General features: G+C 49.0%; 1 protein-coding gene across 1 annotated transcript in view; it reads right to left on the bottom strand.

Moving 5' to 3' along the window:
- Positions 1 to 22,057, bottom strand: part of ILK (integrin linked kinase) — a 94,498-nt gene that overhangs the window by 17,430 nt on the left and 55,011 nt on the right. Inside the window, exons 4-9 of the mRNA XM_063950783.1 lie at positions 12,240 to 12,335; positions 11,972 to 12,068; positions 7,395 to 7,478; positions 3,733 to 3,818; positions 3,545 to 3,654; positions 2,408 to 2,535 (exon numbers count right to left, since the gene is read on the bottom strand). Of these exons, the coding sequence (XP_063806853.1) occupies positions 2,408 to 2,535; positions 3,545 to 3,654; positions 3,733 to 3,818; positions 7,395 to 7,478; positions 11,972 to 12,068; positions 12,240 to 12,335 (601 nt within the window). The remainder of the gene's footprint in view (positions 1 to 2,407; positions 2,536 to 3,544; positions 3,655 to 3,732; positions 3,819 to 7,394; positions 7,479 to 11,971; positions 12,069 to 12,239; positions 12,336 to 22,057) is intronic.

Genomic DNA, 22,057 nt, shown 5'->3' with positions numbered 1-22,057 from the left:
CTCCCCACCACCCACTGCTTCCTCCATCACTTCTCCCCACCACCCACTGCTTCCTTTATCATTTCTCCTTACCCTCCCGCTTCCTCCATCACTTCTCCCCACGCCACAGTTTCCCCCATCACTAGCCCCACCAAACTTTGCTTCCTCCATCACTTCTCCCCACCACCCACTGCTTCCTCCATCACTTCTCCCCACCACCCACTGCTTCCATCATTTCTCCTTACCCTCCCGCTTCCTCCATCACTTCTCCCCACGCCACAGTTTCCCCCTGCGACCGGAGAGACTAACCAGCCACACGTGTAATAACGGCCGCAGCACTGAAGGGGTTTAACCCCTAGTGCCCGGCGCCATTAGGAAGACAATGGGCGCTTGGCGCCACTTTTAAACTGTGCACTGGTGCTAGGCGCCATCTTTAAATGTATTGTGGGTGCTAGGCACCGGGTATTTAAAAATATATTTAATTCTGTGTTTTCACCATGTTATAGTTAATTGCTCTAGGCACAGTTGTAGGATTGTACATTTACAATGCAGCAAATGCCAGCACTTAGAAGGAATGTGTAAGCTGTGTTGGTTTTAAAATGCATTTACGTTTGAGGACAAATGGCCTTGGAAGCTTCTCACCTAGGAATTGAGATGCTGATGACCCTGGCACCTGGAAAGGGGTGTATGGACAAGCCATTTCTTTGAGATTGAGATGTGTCTGTGTAACTTTATAGACACATGCAGGTGAGAGGATTTGTTTGCGGTCTTCTCTGAATATTGTGTGAACTGGTTTTGCATGGAGACACAAGTTGCTGCTAAATCAGATTGTGTTTTATGAATGCAAACTAGTGTGTTTCGTTTACCAACAGTTTTATGTAACATTTCTTAGGCTGCATTATGTGTGATGCAGATTATGTTTAATTTACAGTATAAGAACGTTGTCTATGTGTGAGAGGGTGAATGCAATTGAAATGCAAGTTACATTTACATTTGTGAAAGAGACAGGAACATGGTAATCAGATTGTGTTTGGGAAAGCACACTGATTTGGTTATATATGAAGAACTTTTGAAATGTAACTTGTATTTATTTATATTTTCTGCGATAACCTGATTGGTTGGATAAGACAGGGAGGGCTTACCCCCGCTGTGGTACTGTGTGTAAAATTGACATAAAAAGGAGGCCTGCGTGCCTCCAGAGTGTATTTGTACCATCTTCATTCTGCTGGAACATCTTGCTGTATGCTGTTGCCCCTAGCAATAGGGAAGAGTCTTTTTTAAGACTATTATTGAGCAAATAAACATCATCTGCCTCAAGAAGATTGCTTCATCTTGTGACCTACAGGGTTATGCCAAACATAGCCCCGTCCTCCGGCTGTCCAGGGAAGCACCTAACGTCTCCAAGTTCCGCCTTCCGCCAGCGGCCTTGTCAGGTGACTAGTGGGGATTCGTCAACACCACACAGGTGTGGAAACGCAGTGTGTCGGCACATACAGAGCAGAACCGTGGTTCCAAACGCCACGGCAGGTTAGGAGATTGGTGGTGGCAGCATAAACCCGCCCTCAGCGCAGTGGGCGGAGTCAGTAACAGGCGGTTACCGACGGTAAGCGGGAATCCCCTATGTAGTCAGGTCCCGTGTGACCTAACCTTCCATTCTGTGCACAGGAGACGGGACGCGAAAGCGGTGAGTGCTTTCGTACGGAACCGTCCTGTCACACCCCCCATCACTAACCCCACCAAACTTTGCTTCCTCCATCACCCACTGCTTCCTCCATCATTTCTCCCCACCACCCACTGCTTCCTCCATCACTTCTCCCCACCACCCACTGCTTCCTCCATCATTTCTCCTTACCTCCCAATGCTTCCTCCATCATTTCTCCTTACTCCCCACTGCTTCCTCCATCACTTCTCCCCACCACCCACTGCTTCCTCCATCACTTCTCCCCACCACCCACCGCTTCCTCCATCACTTCTCCCCACCACCCACTGCTTCCTCCATCACTGCTTCCTCCATCATTTCTCCTTACCACCCACTGCTTCCTCCATCATTTCTCCTTACCCCCCACTGCTTCCTCCATCACTTCTCCCCACCCCTACTGCTTCCTCCATCATTTCTCCTTACCCCCCACTGCTTCCTCCATCACTTCTCCCCACCCCCACTGCTTCCACCATCATTTCTCCTTACCCTCCGGCTTCCTCCATCACTTCTCCCCATGCCACAGTTTCCCCCCCATCACTAGCCCCACCAAACTTTGCTTCCCCCATCACTTCTTATTCCCAACATCATTTCAAACAGCACACTGCTTCCTGACATTACATCATCCCCCCTTCCTCCACTGCTTCCCGGCCCCCACTCTTTCCCACTCTTAATCCCCTCAACTGCCTCCTTCATTACTCTTTTCATCATGGATACAGCGTCAATACTCACTGGTCCCCTCATGCAGAACATTATACAGGGATCCGTACGGCATCCAATGTGTGATGAGCACAGGATGAGGGGCGGGAGGTGACTGACAGGCGCCCAAAACCGGGAGAACGTTGGGATGAGAAAATATCCTGTGCAGGGCGAGACAAAAAGAGGAGGATAATGATATAAAGCGTCAGCCACGTCATAATGACCTAGAATAACGTACTGATCAGGTGCGCTGCCTACAGCATGTGACCACGCCGCATACTCAGTGCTGGCCACGTGTCTGACGCTGCAAATACTCAGTGCTGGCGACGTGTCAGGACGGTGCAAATACTCAGTGCTGGCCACGTGTCAGGACGGTGCAAATACTCAGTGCTGGCCACGTGTCAGGACGGTGCAAATACTCAGTGCTGGCCACGTGTCTGAACGGTGCAAATACTCAGTGCTGGCCACGTGTCAGGATGGTGCAAATACTCAGTGCTGGCCACGTGTCCGGACGGTGCAAATACTCAGTGCTGGCCACGTGTCAGGACGGTGCAAATACTCAGTGCTGGCAACGTGTCCGAACGTTGCAAATATTCAGTGCTGGCCACGTGTCCGAACGGTGCAAATACTCAGTGCTGGCCACGTGTCCGAACGGTGCAAATACTCAGTGCTGGCCACGTGTCCGAACGTTGCAAATATTCAGTGCTGGCCACGTGTCCGAACGGTGCAAATACTCAGTGCTGGCCACGTGTCCGAACGGTGCAAATACTCAGTGCTGGCCACGTGTCCGAACGGTGCAAATACTCAGTGCTGGCCACGTGTCAGGACGGGACGAATACTCAGTGCTGGCCACGTGTCAGGACGGGACGAATACTCAGTGCTGGCCACGTGTCCGAACGGTGCAAATACTCAGTGCTGGCCACGTGTCAGGATGGTGCAAATACTCAGTGCTGGCCACGTGTCAGGATGGTGCAAATACTCAGTGCTGGCCACGTGTCCGAACGGTACAAATACTCAGTGCTGGCCACGTGTCTGAACGGTACCAATACTCAGTGCTGGCCACGTGTCTGAATGGTACCAATACTCCGTGCTGGCCACGTGTCTGATCGGTACAAATACTCAGTGCTGGCCACGTGTCAGGACAGTATGATTGCTCAGCGTAGGACTCACCTCAGTTTCGGATACTCCTCATTGAAATCTCGGCTTTTCCTCGTGCTCCAGTCTCGTATTTTGAGGACTTTGATGATAATATCGTTCCCCTGCCAGCGCCCCTTCCACAGCTACTGGGAGAAGAGCTTTATTACTACTAGCGACAGGTGTTATTACATACACAGATACGGATCATCGCCGGTACTCACCTCCCCAGAATGGTTGTCGTGGATCTTGTGGCTGAGGGTCAGCTGCTTGTAATCAATGCCGGCCTGCTTATTCAGGGTTCCATTGCCTGTGGGTAAAGGCTCTGGTTATAGGGTTAGAGGTAGAGCTGGAATATAAGGATAGGGGCCAGCACAGATGGCTTACAGGGGCCACAGGTGAATGTTACCGGCATACCCTGCATTATACATATAACCTACAGATGTCTTACCAGCCCCACTGACTGTGTTACAATCCTGACAATCCAGCACAGACACACAATATAACACACTCTTCTGCAGCAGCCACGCATTTCACCGTGGAAATCCTCGCAGGCCATCGGGGTGCTGTGTAACAAGTCTCTGGGATAACCAACTGCAGAAATTACAAAGCAGTTTCCCAAACACTGACTCTAGTTATCCCTTTTCCTCATTGCAGATGCAGTAAGGCGGAGACGCAGAATGAGACATACACAAGGGATGTTCCCATTACGCCGCGCTGATGTCTGCGGAGCCAGCGCACAGTACGAGACAATGCTGCGCTTAGTACAGCCAGACTCATTAACTGGTTTCATTACCTTATTTATTAGTTTATTAAATGTAAAACACAATTAGTAACTGCTGTGTATTTTGTGTTTATGGATTGATGTGGGTCAGTCGGGTCATATTATACATAATGTAGGAGGGCGGAGGTTCTCTGTACAGTATGTGGCGGGTCACACACCAGGGCGACAGGATGACATCACTGTAACCGTTACACCCTCTTACTCAGCACATGGATTCCTGCTATCCTGCCCGAGAACGGCCTGTATGAAGAAGGACACACTTCTTACTACGGAGGTGTCTGATATCCAGGACTCCAAGAGTATGTCACACAGCCCAGAATACACTGCATTCACACTGCACAAACTCAGCCCAGAATACACTGCATTCACGCTGCACAAACTCAGCCCAGAATACACTGCACAAACTCAGCCCAGAATACACTGCACAAACTCAGCCCAGAATACACTGCATTCACACTGCACAAACTCATCCCAGAATACACTGCATTCACACTGCACAAACTCAGCCCAGTAAACACTGCATTCACACTGCACAAACTCATCCCAGAATACACTGCATTCACACTGTACAAACTCAGCCCAGAAAACACTGCATTCACACTGCACAAACTCAGCCCAGAATACACTGCACAAACTCATCCCAATATACACTGCATTCACACTGCTCAAACTCAGCCCAGAATACACTGCACAAACTCAGCCCAGAATACACTGCATTCACACTGCACAAACTCAGCCCAGAATACACTGCACAAACTCATCCCAATATACACTGCATTCACACTGCTCAAACTCAGCCCAGAATACACTGCACAAACTCAGCCCAGAATACACTGCATTCACACTGCACAAACTCAGCCCAGAATACACTGCACAAACTCATCCCAATATACACTGCATTCACACTGCTCAAACTCAGCCCAGAATACACTGCACAAACTCAGCCCAGAATACACTGCATTCACACTGCACAAACTCAGCCCAATATACACTGCATTCACACTGCACAAACTCAGCCCAGAATACACTGCATTCACACTGCACAAACTCAGCCCAGAATACACTGCATTCACACTGCACAAACTCATCCCAATATACACTGCATTCACACTGCACAAACTCAGCCCAGAATACACTGCATTCACACTGCACAAACCCATCCTAGAATACACTGCATTCACACTGCACAAACTCAGCCCAGAATATACTGCATTCACACTGCACAAACTCAGCCCAGAATACACTGCATTCACACTGCACAAACTCAGCCCAGAATACACTGCATTCACACTGCACAAACTCATCCCAATATACACTGCATTCACACTGCTCAAACTCAGCCCAGAATACACTGCATTCACACTGCACAAACTCATCCCAGAATACACTGCATTCACACTGCACAAACTCAGCCCAGAATACACTGCATTCACACTGCACAAACTCAGCCCAGAATACACTCTATTCACACTGCACAAACTCAGCCCAGAATACACTGCATTCACACTGCACAAACTCAGCCCAGAATACACTGCATTCACACTGCACAAAATCAGCCCCACTAGCACCTATCATGCCTTGCAGTAGAAGCAGGAGAGGTAGGAGGTGCAGAGTGCCTGATGAGGGGGCTGAGGTAAAGGAAGGGGCAGTGATTAGAGAGGTAGGAGGTACAGAGTGCCTGATGAGCGGGCTGAGGTAAAGAAAGGGGCAGTGATTAGAGAGGTAGGAGGTGCAGAGTGCCTGATAAGGGGGCTGAGGTAAAGGAAGGGGCAGTGATTAGAGAGGTAGGAGGTACAGAGTGCCTGATGAGCGGGCTGAGGTAAAGAAAGGGGCAGTGATGAGAGGTAGGAGGTGCAGAGTGCCTGATGAGGGGGCTGAGGTACAGGAAGGGGCAGTGATTAGAGAGGTAGGAGGTGCAGAGCGCCTGATGAGGGGGCTGAGGTAAAGGAAGGGGCAGTGATTAGAGAGGTAGGAGGTGCAGAGTGCCTGATGAGGGGGCTGAGGTACAGGAAGGGGCAGTGATTAGAGAGGTAGGAGGTGCAGAGTGCATGATGGGGGGGCTGAGGTACAGGAAGGGGTATTGATGAGAGATGTAGGAGGTGCAGAGTGCCTGATGAGGGGGCTGAAATAAAGGAAGGGGCAGTGATTAGAGAGGTAGGAGGTGCACAGTGCCTGATGAGGGGGCTGAGGTAAAGGAAGGGGCAGCGATTAGAGAGGTAGGAGGTGCAGAGTGCCTGATGAGCAGGCTGAGGTAAAGGAAGGGGTATTGATGAGAGATGTAGGAGGTGCAGAGTGCCTGATGAGCGGACTGAGGTAAAGGAAGGGGCAGTGATTAGAGAGGTAGGAGGTGCAGAGCGCCTGATGAGGGGGCTGAGGTACAGGAAGGGGTATTGATGAGAGATGTAGGAGGTGCAGAGTGCCTGATGAGCGGACTGAGGTAAAGGAAGGGGCAGTGATTAGAGAGGTAGGAGGTGCAGAGTGCCTGATGAGGGGGCTGAGGTACAGGAAGGGGCAGTGATTAGAGAGGTAGGAGGTGCAGAGTGCATGATGAGAGGGCTGAGGTACAGGAAGGGGTATTGATGAGAGATGTAGGAGGTGCAGAGTGCCTGATGAGGGGGCTGAGGTACAGGAAGGGGCAGCGATTAGAGAGGTAGGAGGTGCAGAGTGCCTGATTAGGGGGCTGAAATAAAGGAAGGGGCAGTGATTAGAGAGGTAGGAGGTGCAGAGTGCCTGATGAGGGGGCTGAAATAAAGGAAGGGGCAGTGATTAGAGAGGTAGGAGGTGCAGAGTGCCTGGTGAGGGGGCTGAGGTACAGGAAGGGGCAGTGATTAGAGAGGTAGGAGGTGCAGAGTGCCTGATGAGCAGGCTGAGGTAAAGGAAGGGGCAGTGATTAGAGAGGTAGGAGGTGCAGAGTGCCTGATGAGCGGGCTGAGGAACAGGAATGGGCAGTGATGGCAGAGGTAGGAGGTGCAGAGTGCCTGATGAGGGGGCTGAGGTAAAGGAAGGGGCAGTGATAGCAGAGGTAGGAGGTGCAGAGTGCCTGATGAGGAGGCTGAGGTACAGGAAGGGGTATTGATGAGAGAGGTAGTAGTCAGTCCTCACGTGGTCTGGTTCTTGTGGTTCCTTTCCAGAAAGTATCTTTGTATGGGATCCTGCTCATACTTTGACCCATCTTCTCGGCCCGTTCTGCAGGGAATAAATCATGCGTCTCTTATCACGTATGATGAATACCTGTATTATACAGTACAAGCTACTCCAGACTCCACACACAGACACCAGGTAATACTAATGCACACTTGTCATGTAATAATGTCCCACGTGCAGTCACCTGGTAATATCACACACAGGTCATGTAATAATGTCCCACGTACAGCCACCCGGTAATATTACACACATGTCATGTAATAATGTCCCACGTGCAGTCACCCGGTAATATCACACACAGGTTATGTAATAATGTCCCACGTGCAGCCACCCGGTAATATCACACACAGGTCATGTAATAATGTCCCACGTGCAGCCACCTGGTAATATCACACACAGGTCATGTAATAATGTCCCACGTGCAGCCACCTGGTAATATCACACACAGGTCATGTAATAATGTCCCACATGCAGCCACCTGGTAATAATATGACACACAGGTCATGTAATAATGTCCCACATGCAGCCACCTGGTAATAATATCACACACAGGTCATGTAATAATGTCCCACATGCAGCCACCTGGTAATATCACACACAGGTCATGTAATAATGTCCCACGTACAGCCACCCGGTCATATTACACACAGGTCATGTAATAATGTCCCACGTGCAGCCACCTGGTAATAATATGACAGACAGGTCATGTACTAATGTCTCACATGCAGCCACCTGGTAATAATATGACACACGTTATGTAATAATGTCCCACATGCAGCCACCTGGTAATAATATTACACACAGGTCATGTAATAATGTCTCACAACCAGCCACCTGGTAATAATATGACAGACAGGTCATGTAATAATGTCCCACATGCAGCCACCTGGTAATAATATGACACACGTTATGTAATAATGTCTCACAACCAGCCACCTGGTAATAATATGACAGACAGGTCATGTAATAATGTCCCACGTACAGCCACCCGGTCATATTACACACAGGTCATGTAATAATGTCCCACATGCAGCCACCTGGTAATAATATGACTCACAGGTCATGTAATAATGTCCCACATGCAGCCACCTGGTAATAATATGACACACAGGTTATGTAATTATGTCCCACGTGCAGCCACCTGGTAATAATTAGTGATGAGCGGGTTCGGTTTCTCGGAAACCGAACCCCCCCGAACTTCACCCTTTTTACACGGGTCCGAGCCAAACTCGGATTCTCCCATATGGCTCGGTTAACCCGAGCGCGCCCCGAACGTCATCATCCCGCTGTCGGATTCTCGCGAGATTCGGATTCTATAAAAGCAGCCGCGCGTCGCCGCCATTTTCACTCGTGCATTGGAAATGTTAGGGAGAGGACGTGGCTGGCGTCCTCTCCGTTTATTCATTGTTGAGTTGATGCAAATATTTGTGCTTGCTTATATCATTGTGGGGAGGACTGGAGAGCAGCTTTATATTAATATAGGAGGAGTACAGTGCAGAGTTTTGCTGATCAGTGACCACCAGTTTTATCCGTTCTCTGCCTGAAAAAAAACACTCCATATCTGTGCTCAGTGTGCTGCATATATCTGTGCTCACACTGCTTAATTGTGGGGACTGGGGAGCACCTGTATTATATAGCAGGAGTACAGTGCAGAGTTTTGCTGACAGTGACCACCAGTATACGTTGTCTGCCTGAAAAACACTCCATATCTGTGCTCAGTGTGCTGCATATATCTGTGCTCACACTGCTTAATTGTGGGGACTGGGGAGCACCTGTATTATATAGCAGGAGTACAGTGCAGAGTTTTGCTGACAGTGACCACCAGTATACGTTGTCTGCCTGAAAAACACTCCATATCTGTGCTCAGTGTGCTGCTTTATTGTGGGGACTGGGGAGTCGGGACCACCAGTATAATATTATATAGGAGGAGTACAGTGCAGAGTTTTGCTGACACAGTGACCACCAGTATATATAGCAGTACGGTACGGAAGGCCACTGCTGTACCTACCTCTGTGTCGTCATTAAGTATACTATCCATCTACATTCTATACCTGTGGTGCATTTCAGTTGTGCAGTTTGCTGACACAGTGACCACCAGTATATATAGCAGTACGGTACGGAAGGCCACTGCTGTACCTACCTCTGTGTCGTCATTAAGTATACTATCCATCTACATTCTATACCTGTGGTGCATTTTAGTTTTGCAGTTTGCTGACACAGTGACCACCAGTATATATAGCAGTACGGTACGGAAGGCCACTGCTGTACCTACCTCTGTGTCGTCATTCATTAAGTATACTATCCATCTACATTCTATACCTGTGGTGCATTTCAGTTGTGCAGTTTGCTGACACAGTGACCACCAGTATATATAGCAGTACGGTACGGAAGGCCACTGCTGTACCTACCTCTGTGTCGTCAAGTATACTATACATCTACATTCTATACCTGTGGTATACCTCATTTTTCTTTGCATCATGTGCTGTTTGGGGACAATTTTTTTGAAGTGCCATCCTGCCTGACACTGCAGTGCCACTCCTAGATGGGCCAGGTGTTTGTGTCGGCCACTTGTGTCGCTTAGCTTAGCCATCCAGCGACCTCGGTGCAAATTTTAGGACTAAAAATAATATTGTGAGGTGTTCAGAATAGACTGGAAATGAGTGGAAATTATGGTTATTGAGGTTAATAATACTATGGGATCAAAATGACCCCCAAATTCTATGATTTAAGCTGTTTTTTAGGGTTTTTTGGAAAAAAACCCTGAATCCAAAACACACCCGAATCCGACAAAAAAATTTCGGTGAGGTTTTGCCAAAACGCGTCCGAATCCAAAACACGGCCGCGGAACCGAATCCAAAACCAAAACACAAAACCCGAATAATATCCGGTGCACATCACTAGTAATAATATGACACACAGGTCATGTAATAATGTCCCACATGCAGCCACCCGGTAATAATATGACACACAGGTCATGTAATAATGTCCCACATGCAGCCACCCGGTAATAATATGACACACAGGTCATGTAATAATGTCCCACATGCAGCCACCTGGTAATAATATGACATACAGGTCATGTAATGATGTCCCACATGCAGCCACCAGGTAATAATATGACAGACAGGTCATGTAATAATGTCCCATATGCAGCCACCTGGTAATATTACACACAGGTCATGTAATAATGTCCCACATGCAGCCACCTGGTAATAATATGACACACAGGTCATGTAATAATGTCCCACATGCAGCCACCTGGTAATAATATGACACACAGGTCATGTAATAATGTCTCACATGCAGCCACCTGGTAATAATATTACACACAGGTCATGTAATATTGTCCCACATGCAGCCACCTGGTAATAATATGACACACAGGTCATGTAATAATGTCCCACATGCAGCCACCTGGTAATAATATGACACACAGGTCATGTAATAATGTCTCACATGCAGCCATCTGGTAATAATATGACACACAGGTCATGTAATATTGTCCCACATGCAGCCACCTGGTAATAATATGACACACAGGTCATGTAATAATGTCTCACATGCCGCCACCTGGTAATAATATGACACACAGGTCATGTAATAATGTCCCACATGCAGCCACCCGGTAATAATATGACAGACAGGTCATGTAATAATGTCTCACATGCAGCCACCCGGTAATAATATGACAGACAGGTCATGTAATAATGTCCCACATGCAGCCACCTGGTAATAATATGACACACAGGTCATGTAATAATGTCTCACATGCAGCCACCTGGTAATAATATGACAGACAGGACATGTAATAATGTCCCACAAGCAGCCACCTGGTAATAATATGACAGGTCATGTAATAATGTCCCACATGCAGCCATCTGGTAATAATATGACACACAGGTCATGTAATAATGTCCCACATGCAGCCATCTGGTAATAATATGACACACAGGTCATGTAATAATGTCCCACATGCAGCCACCTGGTAATAATATGACACACAGGTCATGTAATAATGTCTCACATGCAGCCACCTGGTAAAAATATGACAGACAGGACATGTAATAATGTCCCACAAGCAGCCACCTGGTAATAATATGACAGGTCATGTAATAATGTCCCACATGCAGCCATCTGGTAATAATATGACACACAGGTCATGTAATAATGTCCCACATGCAGCCATCTGGTAATAATATGACACACAGGTCATGTAATAATGTCCCACATGCAGCCACCTGGTAATAATATGACACACAGGTCATGTAATAATGTCTCACATGCAGCCACCTGGTAAAAATATGACAGACAGGACATGTAATAATGTCCCACAAGCAGCCACCTGGTAATAATATGACAGGTCATGTAATAATGTCCCACATGCAGCCATCTGGTAATAATATGACACACAGGTCATGTAATAATGTCCCACATGCAGCCATCTGGTAATAATATGACACACAGGTCATGTAATAATGTCTCACATGCAGCCACCTGGTAATAATATGACACTGTACTTATTTCCTGGTACATACCCCGCAGAAGTTCTCGCAGGTGGGGTTTCCCTTTATCGAGCGGGGTCTCTCCATATTTGTTACAGATATAGATCAGTGCAGAGTTATTTACCAAGTCCTAGGGAGGAAACAAGCTTTACTCGCTATACGTACACATTATCAATATATAAAGTTCTATCAGACTTCTCCCAGGGACCCCTCAGATCAACGAATAACAAGCTGTATATCTACCGTATACCACCCAATTATATCACATGGCCTACAGAAAACCAGAGGGGTCAGTCTTCACCTCTGCAACGTCATCTTGTCCCCAGAAACAGGAGTAGTGTAGAGGGGAGTTACCATGTTCATTCACCGCATTCACATCCGCCTTGTACTGAATGAGCTGAGAGAGAGAGAGAGAGAGAGAGAAGTTAGGTCAGCCTCTCCCAGTAACCTGCAGGTGGCAGTAGTGCTACAAAGGACGGAGGGTTATACCAATGGATGCATTCTCCCAGTAACCTGCAGGTGGCAGTAGTGCTACACAGGACGGAGGGTTATACCAATGGATGCATTCTCCCAGTAACCTGCAGGTGGCAGTAGTGCTACACAGGACGGAGGGTTATACCAATGGATGCATTCTCCCAGTAACCTGCAGGTGGCAGTAGTGCTACACAGGACGGAGGGTTATACCAATGGATGCATTCTCCCAGTAACCTGAAGGTGGCAGTAGTGCTACACAGGACGGAGGGTTATACCAATGGATGCATTCTCCCAGTAACCTGCAGGTGGCAGTAGTGCTACACAGGACAGAGGGTTATACCAGTGGATGTATTCTCCCAGTAACTTGCAGGTGGCAGTAGATCTACACAGGACAGAGGGTTATACCAGTGGATGTATTCTCCCAGTCACCTGCAGGTGGCAGTAGTGCTATACAGGACAGAGGGTTATACCAGTGGATGTATTCTCCCAGTAACCTACAGGTGGCAGTAGTGCTATACAGGACGGAGGGTTATACCAGTGGATGTATTCTCCCAGTAACCTGCAGGTGGCAGTAGCGCAACACAGGACAGAGGGTTATACCAATGTATGTATTCTCCCAGTAACCTGCAGGTGGCAGTAGCGCAACACAGGACAGAGGGTTATACCAGTGGATGTATTCTCCCAGTAACCTGCAGGTGGCAGTAGTGCTATACAGGACGGAGGGTTATACCAGTGGATGTATTCTCCCAGTAACCTGCAGGTGGCAGTAGCGCAACACAGGACAGAGGGTTATACCAATGTATGTATTCTCCAAGTAACCTGCAAGTGACAGAAGTGCTACACAGGACAGAGGGTTATACCAGTGGATGTATTCTCCCAGTAACCTGCAGGTGGCAGTAGCGCTACACAGGACGGAGGGTTATACCAGTGGATGTATTCTCCCAGTAACCTGCAGGTGGCAGTAGCGCTACACAGGACAGAGGGTTATACCAGTGGATGTATTCTCCCAGTAACCTGCAGGTGGCAGTAGTGCTACACAGGATGGAGGGTTATACCAGTGGATGTATTCTCCCAGTAACCTGAAGGTGGCAGTAGTGCTACACAGGACGGAGGGTTATACCAATGGATGTATTCTCCCAGTAACCTGCAGGTGGCAGTAGTGCTACACAGGACAGAGGGTTATACCAGTGGATGTGTTCTCCCAGTAACCTGCAGGTGGCAGTAGCGCTACACAGGACGGAGGGTTATACCAGTGGATGTATTCTCCCAGTAACCTGCAGGTGGCAGTAGTGCTACACAGGACAGAGGGTTATACCAGTGGATGTATTCTCCCAGTAACCTGCAGGTGGCAGAAGCGCTACACAGGACAGAGGGTTATACCAGTGGATGCATTCTCCCAGTAACCTACAGGTGGCAGTAGCGCTACACAGGACAGAGGGTTATACCAGTAGATGTATTCTCCCAGTAACCTGCAGGTGGCAGTAGTGCTACACAGGACGGAGGGTTATACCAGTGGATGTATTCTCCCAGTAACCTGCAGGTAGCAGAAGCGCTACACAGGACAGAGGGTTATACCAGTGGATGTATTCTCCCAGTAACCTGCAGGTAGCAGAAGCGCTACACAGGACAGAGGGTTATACCAGTGGATGTATTCTCCCAGTAACCTACAGGTGGCAGTAGTGCTATACAGGACGGAGGGTTATACCAGTGGATGTATTCTCCCAGTAACCTACAGGTGGCAGTAGTGCTATACAGGACGGAGGGTTATACCAGTGGATGTATTCTCCCAGTAACCTACAGGTGGCAGTAGTGCTATACAGGACGGAGGGTTATACCAGTGGATGTATTCTCCCAGTAACCTACAGGTGGCAGTAGCGCTACACAGGACGGAGGGTTATACCAGTGGATGTATTCTCCCAGTAACCTGCAGGTAGCAGAAGCGCTACACAGGACAGAGGGTTATACCAGTGGATGTATTCTCCCAGTAACCTACAGGTGGCAGTAGTGCTATACAGGACGGAGGGTTATACCAGTGGATGTATTCTCCCAGTAACCTACAGGTGGCAGTAGTGCTATACAGGACGGAGGGTTATACCAGTGGATGTATTCTCCCAGTAACCTACAGGTGGCAGTAGCGCTACACAGGACGGAGGGTTATACCAGTGGATGTATTCTCCCAGTAACCTGCAGGTAGCAGAAGCGCTACACAGGACAGAGGGTTATACCAGTGGATGTATTCTCCCAGTAACCTGCAGGTGGCAGTAGTGCTACACAGGACGGAGGGTTATACCAGTGGATGTATTCTCCCAGTAACCTGCAGGTGGCAGTAGTGCTACACAGGATGGAGGGTTATACCAATGGATGTATTCTCCCAGTAACCTGCAGGTGGCAGTAGTGCTACACAGGACAGAGGGTTATACCAGTGGATGTATTCTCCCAGTAACCTGAAGGTGGCAGTAGTGCTACACAGGACGGAGGGTTATACCAGTGGATGTATTCTCCCAGTAACCTGCAGGTGACAGAAGTGCTACACAGGACAGAGGGTTATACCAGTGGATGTATTCTCCCAGTAACCTGCAGGTGACAGAAGTGCTACACAGGACAGAGGGTTATACCAGTGGATGTATTCTCCCAGTAACCTACAGGTGGCAGAAGCGCTACACAGGATGGAGGGTTATACCAGTGGATGTATTCTCCCAGTAACCTGCAGGTGGCAGTAGCACTACACAGGACAGAGGGTTATACCAGTGGATGTATTCTCCCAGTAACCTGCAGGTGGCAGTAGTGCTACACAGGACGTAGGGTTATACCAGTGGATGTATTCTCCCAGTAACCTGCAGGTGGCAGTAGTGCTACACAGGACGGAGGGTTATACCAGTGGATGTATTCTCCCAGTAACCTGAAGGTGGCAGTAGTGCTACACAGGACGGAGGGTTATACCAGTGGATGTATTCTCCCAGTAACCTGCAGGTGACAGAAGTGCTACACAGGACAGAGGGTTATACCAGTGGATGTATTCTCCCAGTAACCTGCAGGTGACAGTAGTGCTACACAGGACGGAGGGTTATACCAGTGGATGTATTCTCCCAGTAACCTACAGGTGGCAGTAGTGCTACACAGGACGGAGGGTTATACCAGTGGATGTATTCTCCCAGTAACCTACAGGTGGCAGTAGTGCTACACAGGACGGAGGGTTATACCAATGGATGTATTCTCCCAGTAACCTGCAGGTGGCAGAAGTGCTACACAGGATGGAGGGTTATACCAGTGGATGTATTCTCCCAGGAACCTGCAGGTGGCAGTAGTGCTACACAGGACGGAGGGTTATACCAATGGATGTATTCTCCCAGTAACCTGCAGGTGGCAGTAGTGCTACACAGGACAGAGGGTTATACCAGTGGATGTATTCTCCCAGTAACCTACAGGTGGCAGTAGTGCTACACAGGACAGAGGGTTATACCAGTGGATGTATTCTCCCAGTAACCTGCAGGTGGCAGTAGTGCTATACAGGACAGAGGGTTATACCAGTGGATGTATTCTCCCAGTAACCTACAGGTGGCAGTAGTGCTATACAGGACGGAGGGTTATACCAGTGGATGTATTCTCCCAGTAACCTGCAGGTGGCAGTAGTGCTACACAGGACAGAGGGTTATACCAGTGGATGTATTCTCCCAGGAACCTGCAGGTGGCAGTAGTGCAACACAGGACAGAGGGTATACCAGTGGATGTATTCTCCCAGTAACCTGCAGGTGGCAGAAGTGCTACACAGGACAGAGGGTTATACCAGTGGATGTATTCTCCCAGTAACCTGCAGGTGGCAGTAGTGCTACACAGGACAGAGGGTTATACCAGTGGATGTATTCTCCCAGGAACCTGCAGGTGGCAGTAGTGCTACACAGGACAGAGGGTTATACCAGTGGATGTATTCTCCCAGTAACCTACAGGTGGCAGTAGTGCTATACAGGACGGAGGGTTATACCAATGGATGCATTCTCCCAGTAACCTGCAGGTGGCAGTAGTGCTACACAGGACAGAGGATTATTTCAACAGGATGATAAAGAGCACCTGATGAAACGCATCAGCCCGCTAGTGGGGAACTATTACCGTAGAGGGATCTGCCAAACCAGGAGGAGGAGGAGAGCCTGCGAGATTGGCAAATTGGTATCCGGAACCTGTTATGTCACCTTACTCCATGCTTCTATACAGCTTCATTCCGCTACGGTTTGAACCTCTTTATGTGTTATTTAATTCTTTATATGGGATTAATACACATTTACTGGATTACCTGTACAGTACAATATGGTACAATAACTGTACACTGCTATTCCCTCCTACGGTGTGATCAGGACTGGAGATGAGCCACACAGATCAGGGCGTGATAAAGGATTGTCAGCATGAAGACCACTCTTATTACCCTGGTCTCCTGCACCTATCACCATCTTCTGACTACACCTTAGCGCCTGCTAACATCATACCTCGCTCCATTACGACAGTGGTTCCCCCCTGGGTGCAGTAAGACAGTTGCAGTGGGGCCTTGGGTAGGTGGTCCAAGACCAATCAAATTATTTACGATCAATGTGGTAGACAAATACCAGAGCTGGTGGCTGCCAATCCTAAAATAAGAATTTACTCACCGGTAATTCTATTTCTCGTAGTCCATAGTGGATGCTGGGAACTCCGTTAGGACCATGGGGAATAGACGGGCTCCGCAGGAGACTGGGCACTCTTAAAAGAAAGATTAGGTACTATATCTGGTGTGCACTGGCTCCTCCCTCTATGCCCCTCCTCCAGACCTCAGTTAGGGAAACTGTGCCCGGAAGAGCTGACATTACTAGGAAAGGATTTGGAATCCCGGGTAAGACTCATACCAGCCACACCAATCACTTGTGATAACCTTACCCAGTTAACAGTATGATCAACAACTGAGCCTCAGTAACAGATGGTTCATAACAATAACCCTTTAGTTAAGCAATAACTATATACATGTATTGCAGAGAGTCCGCACTTGGGACGGGCGCCCAGCATCCACTACGGACTACGAGAAATAGAATTACCGGTGAGTAAATTCTTATTTTCTCTGACGTCCTAGTGGATGCTGGGAACTCCGTAAGGACCATGGGGATTATACCAAAGCTCCCAAACGGGCGGGAGAGTGCGGATGACTCTGCAGCACCGAATGAGCAAAGGCAAGGTCCTCCTCAGCCAGGGTATCAAACTTGTAGAACTTAGCAAATGTGTTTGAACCCGACCAAGTAGCAGCTCGGCAAAGCTGTAAAGCCGAGACCCCTCGGGCAGCCGCCCAAGAAGAGCCCACCTTCCTTGTGGAATGGGCTTTTACTGATTTAGGATGCGGCAATCCTGCCGCAGAATGAGCTTGCTGAATCGTGTTACAGATCCAGCGCGCAATAGTTTGCTTTGAAGCAGGAGCAACCAGCTTGTTGGGCGCATGCAGGATAAACAGCGAGTCAGTTTTCCTGACTCCAGCCGTCCTGGCTACATAGATTTTCAAAGCCCTGACTACATCTAGTAACTTCGAGTCCTCCAAGTCCCTAGTAGCCGCAGGCACCACAATAGGTTGGTTCAAATGAAACGCTGATACCACCTTAGGGAGAAATTGGGGACGAGTCCTCAATTCTGCCCTGTCCATATGGAAGATCAGATAAGGGTTTTTACACGACAAAGCCGCCAATTCTGACACATGCCTAGCCGAAGCTAAGGCCAATAGCATGACCACTTTCCACGTGAGATATTTTAGCTCCACGGTCTTAAGTGGCTCAAACCAGTGGGATTTCAGGAAATCAAACACAACGTTAAGATCCCAAAATGCCACTGGAGGCACAAAAGGGGGCTGAATATGCAGCACTCCCTTAACAAACGTCTGAACTTCAGGCAGTGAAGCCAGTTCTTTTTGAAAGAAAATAGATAGGGCCGAAATCTGGACCTTTATGGATCCTAATTTTAGGCCCATAGTCACTGACTGTAGGAAGTGCAGGAATCGACCCAGCTGGAATTCCTCTGTAGGGGCCTTCCTGGCCTCACACCAAGCAACATATTTTCGCCATATACGGTGATAATGTTGTGCTGTCACGTCTTTCCTAGCCTTTATCAGCGTAGGAATCACTTCATCTGGAATGCCCTTTTCCGTTAGGATCCGGCATTCAACCGCCATGCCGTCAAACGCAGCCACGGTAAGTCTTGGAACAGACAGGGCCCCTGCTGTAACAGGTCCTGTCTGAGAGGCAGAGGCCATGGGTCCTCTGAGATCATTTCTTGTAGTTCTGGGTACCAAGTTCTTCTTGGCCAATCCGGAACGATGAGTATAGTTCTTACTCCTCGCTTTCTTACAATCCTCAGTACCTTGGGTATGAGAGGAAGAGGAGGGAACACATAAACCGACTGGTACACCCACGGTGTCACTAGTGCGTCCACAGCTATCGCCTGAGGGTCTCTTGACCTGGCGCAATATTTTTTTAGCTTTTTGTTGAGGCGGGACGCCATCATGTCTACCTGTGGCCGTTTCCAACGATTTACAATCAGCGTGAAGACCTCTGGATGAAGTCCCCACTCTCCCGGGTGGAGGTCGTGCCTGCTGAGGAAGTCTGCTTCCCAGTTCTCCACTCCCGGAATGAACACTGCTGACAGTGCTAGCACGTGATTCTCCACCCATCGAAGAATCCTTGTGGCTTCTGCCATCGCCATCCTGCTTCTTGTGCCGCCCTGTCGGTTTACATGGGCGACCGCCGTGATGTTGTCTGACTGAATCAGCACCGGTTGGTTTTGAAGCAGGGGTTCTGCATGACTCAGGGCATTGTAAATGGCCCTTAGTTCCAGAATATTTATGTGAAGGGAAGTCTCCTGACTTGACCACTGTCCTTGGAAGTTCCTTCCCTGAGTGACTGCCCCCCAACCTCGGAGGCTTGCATCAGTGGTCACCAGGACCCAGTCCTGTATGCCGAATCTGCGGCCCTCGAGAAGATGAGCACTCTGCAGCCACCACAGCAGAGACACCCTGGCCCTCGGGGACAGGGTGATCAGCCGATGCATCTGAAGATGCGATCCGGACCACTTGTCTAACAGATCCCACTGAAAGATCCTTGCATGGAACCTGCCGAAGGGAATTGCTTCGTAAGAAGCTACCATCTTTCCCAGGACTCGCGTGCAGTGATGCACCGACACCTGTTTTGGTTTCAGGAGGTCCCTGACCAGAGATGACAATTCCTGGGCCTTCTCCACCGGGAGAAACACCTTCTTCAGTTCTGTGTCCAGAATCATGCCCAAGAACAGCAGACGCGTCGCAGGAATCAGCTGCGACTTTGGGATATTCAGAATCCAGCCGTGCTGTTGCAGCACTTCCCGAGATAGTGCTACTCCGACGAACAACTGCTCCCTGGACCTCGCCTTTATAAGGAGATCGCCCAAGTACGGGATAATTATAACTCCCTTCTTCCGAAGGAGTATCATCATTTCGGCCATTACCTTGGTAAATACCCTCGGTGCCGCGGACAGACCAAACGGCAACGTCTGGAATTGGTAATGACAGTCCTGTACCACAAACCTGAGGTACTCCTGGTGAGGTGGGTAAATGGGGACATGCAGATAAGCGTCCTTGATGTCCAGCGACACCATAAAATCCCCCTCTTCCAGGCTTGCAATAACCGCCCTGAGCGATTCCATTTTGAACTTGAACTTCCTTACATAAGTGTTCAAGGATTTTAAATTCAAAATGGGTCTCACCGAACCGTCTGGTTTCGGTACCACAAACATTGTGGAATAGTAACCCCGTCCCTGTTGAAGGAGGGGAACCTTGATTATCACCTGCTGGAGGTACAGCTTGTGAATAGCCGCCAGCACTACCTCCCTTTCCCTGGAAGCCGCTGGCAAGGCTGATTTGAGGTAACGGCGAGGGGGAGTCGCCTCGAACTCCAGCATGTATCCCTGAGATACCACTTGTAGAACCCAGAGATCCACCTGTGAGCGAACCCACTGGTCGCTGAAGTTCCGGAGACGCGCCCCCACCGCACCTGGCTCCACCTGTGGAGCCCCAGCGTCATGCGGTGGACTTAGTGGAAGCAGGGGAGGATTTTTGTTCCTGGGAACTGGCTGTCTGGTGCAGCTTTTTTCCTCTACCCCTGCCTCTGGGCAGAAAGGATGCGCCTCTGACTCGCTTGCCTTTCTGGGGCCGAAAGGACTGTACTTGATAATACGGTGCTTTCTTAGGCTGTGAGGGAACCTGAGGTAAAAAAGTCGACTTCCCAGCTGTTGCTGTGGATACGAGGTCCGAGAGACCGTCCCCAAACAATTCCTCACCCTTATAAGGCAAAACCTCCATGTGCCTTTTAGAATCAGCATCACCTGTCCACTGCCGAGTCCATAATACTCTCCTGGCAGAAATGGACATTGCATTAATTCTAGATGCCAGCCGGCAAATGTCCCTCTGTGCATACCTCATATACAAGACGACGTCCTTTATATGCTCTATGGTTAGCAAAATAGCATCCCTGTCGAGGGTATCAATGTTGTCTGACAGGGTATCAGACCACGCTGCTGCAGCATTGCACATCCACGCTGAAGCAATAGCAGGTCTCAGTATAGTACCTGAGTGTGTATATACAGACTTCAGGATAGCCTCCTGCTTTCTATCTGCAGGCTCCTTTAGGGCGGCCGTATCCTGAGACGACAGTGCCACCCTTTTAGATAATCGTGTGAGCGCCTTGTCCACCCTAGGGGATGTCTCCCAGCGTAACCTATCCGTTGGCGGGAAAGGGTACGCCATCAGTAACCTCTTAGAAATCACTAGTTTCTTATCAGAGGAACACCACGCTTCTTCACACAATTCATTTAATTCATCAGATGGGGGAAAAGTCACTGGCTGCTTTTTCTCCCCAAACATAATACCCTTTTTAGTGGTAACCGGGTTAATGTCAGAAATGTGCAACACATTTTTCATTGCCGTAATAATGCATCGGATGGCCCTTGTGGACTGTACATTTGTCTCATCCTCGTCTACACTGGAGTCAGACTCCGTGTCGACATCTGTGTCTGCCATCTGAGCTAGCGGGCGTTTTTGAGCCCCTGATGGCCTCTGAGACGCCTGGGCAGGCGCGGGCTGAGATGCCGGCTATCCCAAGGCTGTTACGTCATCGAACCTTTTATGTAAAGAGTTGACACTGTCGGTTAATACCTTCCACATATCCATCCACTCCGGTGTCGGCCCCGCAGGGGGCAACATCACACTTATCGGCTCCTGCTCCGCCTCCACGTAGCCCTCCTCATCAAACATGTCGACACAGCCGTACCGACACACCGCACACACACAGGGAATGCTCTGACTGAGGACAGGACCCCACAAAGTCCTTTGGGGAGACAGAGAGAGAATATGCCAGCACACACCACAGCGCTATATAACACAGGGATTTTCACTATACTGAGTGATTTTTCCCAATAGCTGCTTATTAACACAAATTGCGCCTAAATTTATGTCCCCCCCCCTCTCTTTTTTTACCCTTGTTGTACTGGATACTGCAGGGGAGAGCCTGGGGAGCGTCCTTCCAGCGGAGCTGTGAAGAGAAAATGACGCTGGCTGTGCTGAGGAAGATAGCCCCGCCCCCTCAGCGGCGGGCTTCTCCCGCTTTTTATAATGTTAAT

Source organism: Pseudophryne corroboree, chromosome 2 (genome assembly GCF_028390025.1).
Source record: "Pseudophryne corroboree isolate aPseCor3 chromosome 2, aPseCor3.hap2, whole genome shotgun sequence".
NCBI lineage: Eukaryota > Metazoa > Chordata > Amphibia > Anura > Myobatrachidae > Pseudophryne > Pseudophryne corroboree.
The sequence above is the reverse complement of the archived record's forward strand: the minus strand, read 5'-3'. Positions and strand labels throughout refer to the sequence as shown.